The sequence below is a fragment of the Ruditapes philippinarum genome, unplaced genomic scaffold, assembly GCF_026571515.1.
Source record: "Ruditapes philippinarum isolate M1 unplaced genomic scaffold, ASM2657151v2 ctg11879_1_1_1_1, whole genome shotgun sequence".
Classification (NCBI taxonomy): domain Eukaryota; kingdom Metazoa; phylum Mollusca; class Bivalvia; order Venerida; family Veneridae; genus Ruditapes; species Ruditapes philippinarum.
Window position 1 is genome coordinate 1 of NW_026857283.1, and position 4,083 is coordinate 4,083.

The 4,083-nt window shown below is 31.2% G+C and overlaps 1 protein-coding gene across 1 annotated transcript; it reads right to left on the bottom strand.

Moving 5' to 3' along the window:
• Positions 1-1,331: 1,331 nt before the first annotated feature.
• On the bottom strand, positions 1,332-2,264 carry LOC132749280 (GDP-D-glycero-alpha-D-manno-heptose dehydrogenase-like). Its single transcript, XM_060739003.1, has one exon. The coding sequence runs from the start codon at positions 2,262-2,264 to the stop codon at positions 1,332-1,334; it is 933 nt and encodes a 310-aa protein (XP_060594986.1).
• Positions 2,265-4,083: the final 1,819 nt, after the last annotated feature.

Consider the following 4,083-nt stretch of genomic DNA (forward strand, 5'->3'; position numbering starts at 1 on the left):
AATAGTTGTGAAAGCAACATATACTGAACGAACGTAAAAATAGTGGAGCGTGTTCATACATATATCTGGTTTTCAGTCATTTCCATCAAAGAAAGTAATAAATAAAAACATACTTTTTCGTTCCAAGATGGCGGTGTTTGTTAACATTTTGTAAACACGGGTTTTCACACAAAAATAGAAAATACACTTACAATTTATAATATGTCAATATTGATACGATTATTATGTGACAAAAATACTTAAAAAATAAACATGTGTGTCTTTATTAGAAAAAAAACAACAACTACTTCTAATCTATTAAAGATTAAATTGAGTTTCGGCCATTTTGATGATTTGGATTAAGCAGCAGCAACTACATGTGTGTAAACATCAAAGACTGGTAGCCCTTATTAAAACTAAAATCCCGATAAAACTACCGCTAAACGAACACAAAAATGGTTCACAAGACCGAGAAAGTGGCTTCGCTGGAAAATTTGTAATCTTCTCTATTATCCCTGTTGTAAAAATGGCTGAAGCTGGCCGTAAATGGTTGTAGTTCAAGGTTCGAATCTCATCTCTGGTAGAAAACGTCATTTCGTTTGCTCGCACCTGGTAGTAGTCTGTATTCCAATTACATCTTATTAAGTATGCGCTATGATAAATAAGCTTCTTATATTTCTTTATAACATGATTTACACGGGTTTTACCATTTAAAGCTTTATGACGACACAGAAACATGTGACCCTGGATTTTGAAGCAGTGCTTACATGTTGACTGCAAATAGCTGCTAGTGTAGTCAGTATAGATGATATAATACTTTGCAACATGCAAGCATGAACTAAAAACAAAACAAACAGAACAACAATCGCAAATATGAAAGGTTTTGTAGATTCGTTTATTCTTAAAAATATTTGGCAATTGTTTCTTTTCTGAAATACAGCATGCGCATTTAGGAAGATTTCAAAACTTTAAAGTTTGTCTTCTGAAGGTTTCTATGACAAAATTTGTTTTCCGTGCCCTTTTCATTTTATTTAAAGCTGCATTTTATCATTTTCATAAAAAATAAGGAATATGTGTACTTGTTTAATAAAGTGGGGTTTATATCGACTCCTGTTCTAATTTTGGTTTCCATACGACCAATATAAGCTTTATAAGCTTAAAAATCAGCGATCATATCGTGCCGAAATATAAAGTACATTTCCTAATTACGCATTTGGGTCATCCAAACATCAGTAGAAAATCAACAAAATTGTGAAAAGTCGTAGGATAAATTATATATATTTTTAACAAAAAGGTTCTTATATTTAAATTTCTTTTTTTTTCTTCTATTATATTTTCATTAATGTACAGCGTTATATATTCGAATAATTGATGCTGTCTTTTAATGATAGAAAAGGAAACACTTTAAGCATTTCTTGAATTCCTTCCTTAACTTCAATTTTATGATGGAAACCTAATTTATGTATTTTCTCATAAGACACCTCGTAATCCATTTTGTCCTTATCGGTTTTATCACTTATTGTGCTAATAGTGCAGTCAGGTAATACCTCCTGTATAATGTGTACAACTTGTAACTTTGTCATGTTTAATTGGTCATCTCCAATATTAAATGCTTTACCCGACATTACTATTGCATTATCCAAAGCAAATATTATTGCACCCACAGCATCTCGAACATGCAGGAATGTCCTTCTGAAATGACCTTTAAACAATCGGATATGATTTTCCATTACAGCTGTAAATGTTAAATTGTTTATCAAAAGATCAAGTCTCATCCTAGGGGAGAGTCCAAATAACGTTGCGAATCTTAAACATATGCCACCAACAGACCGAACTATTTCTTCTCCACGAACTTTACTTTTTCCATACAGAGAAAGAGGTTGTAGTGTTGTTTTCTCAGTACAGACACCTTCCACATACCCATAGCAAGATCCTGTACTTGCAAATATCATAATTTGTGTTTTCGTCATGCTATCAACTACGTTTTGTGTTCCCAAAATGTTTGTTGACAATGCAGCATCTGGGTCTGAATCACATGCAGGATCGCCAACTACTGCAGCGAGATGGATAATTGCGTCTTTACCTAAAACAACTTCAGCAACATGATCTCGGTTTGTCACGTCACCCCGAATAATTCTTAGATTGGACATGTGAACAACATGCAGTAATGAGTGTATTCCCCAGTTCAGTTTGTCATATACTGTAACCTCGTGTCCTTCGTCTAAAAGCATCGGTACCAGTACTGAACCAATGTATCCAGCACCTCCTGTGATAAGTACTTTCATGATCAATATTGATTGTCCAGATAACTAACTAAACGGTTTGAGTAAATGTTAAAATTTCTTGGTCTACTTAGATTTATTCATACAATGGTAATCTTTTTAGTAAATCAAACCTCCACTATGACATGTAATATATAGAACTAATGTAGTTGTAGCTAGTTATGCTTCTTGTAAATATTTATCGTTTGTTCAAGTAATGCGATTAGCTTATACAAACATTCTTATATACCCATGTACCATAGCTATCTAATCAATAGCAATGTTTTGCTACGGTATATCAAAAATCAGTAGTTCAGTTAGAAATCATTCAAAATGCGCTTTATTAATTTAATACATTTATTATTTGTTTAAATACATGGACAGCTCTTTTTCATTGTTAAAAGACTTAACGAATTCACTTTTACTTCAATTGTTCAAATATATGCGAAATGGTTTTTAGGAAGCTAATTCAATAAATGAATATTACGAATATTGACAAAACAATAAACTACTTTTCAAAACATAGCACTTTTATGATATGATTCATATATGCATGTATATAAAACATCAATGTTGTTTCAACCCCATGAGACTACTTAAGATTAATTCAAAGACTGTTCATCCACAGCTGAAAGTTAAACATTCATTAATATGCTTTTTGTCTATTATTATAATAAGGAGTTTATAATTATTTTTATTATTACCATATTCGTCTGTTCATATCACCAAGTAATGTGCATGAAACAGTAGGTCATTATGATCTACAAATTTCAATTAACAGTCATAAAAATCATTTTGCAAACATATATACCTAAAAAGATCTCTAAAGACTAATGATCTTTAAATTTGTCCTTCACTGACAGCTCAAGTATTTATCAATAGGTAATTAACAAAGTTCAGACACTGGAAAACAAGTCAATTTCATTATTAGGTAACTGTTCACGATAACGTTGTGTATCAGTACAGTTTTAGTAAATAAATAACCGTCAAGTATGCTTAATATGTATAGCTTTATCACTATAGTAATTGTAATTTGATCAGGACAAGAAAAGGCGAGTAGCATCTCTGCTTAATCAATTATTTTGATAATACTGCATGTAGATAAGACATTATGAATAGTAAACATTGACTTCTGTCAAATGATTGACTTTAAGTATCAAAATAAGGACCACAATATTATAAGATTGATTATAATTTAAAGGTGAAATACAGAACTTTTTAACAAATAGGCCATATTGCTATGATTAAAACTTTCTAAACTTTATCTCCAAGTCATTAATTAATATATTTGCCCACATCTGAGAAAATAATCAATACACTAAATATTTTATTATTTTAATTCATATGGTATGGAATATAAGATTAAAGACCACTGATTGTTTAAGATTTGCGGATAGTATTTATTTCTGTATTTGATCCTGGTATCCATAATACAGGAAAATTATTTAAGGATGATGGAACATTATTACATTTGAAGAAACAAGAAAAGCATTGATGCAAAGCATCAAAGGGCGACGCCAAAAGAATTTGATCAAGGTTTGCACCTTAATACTCAACAAATAGCAGAACAATTAGACATGTTACCTGGAGGCTAGGCCCAGTTTAAGTTGAAACTTAAACCAAAAAGAATAGACTCTGTCTTGCCAAGATGCAAATACAATTAATAGTCAAGTAACCAATCTTATAAGACTCATGCTATAAGAAAGAATTTCCTCAGATTTATTTTACAAGATACAAGGATACCTGAGTCATCAGCATATAATCACAGGCCTGAGTATCGGACCTGGGAAGAAAAAATATGACCAGATTAATAAAAAAACTGTGCTCATAAAAACAAAAAAAA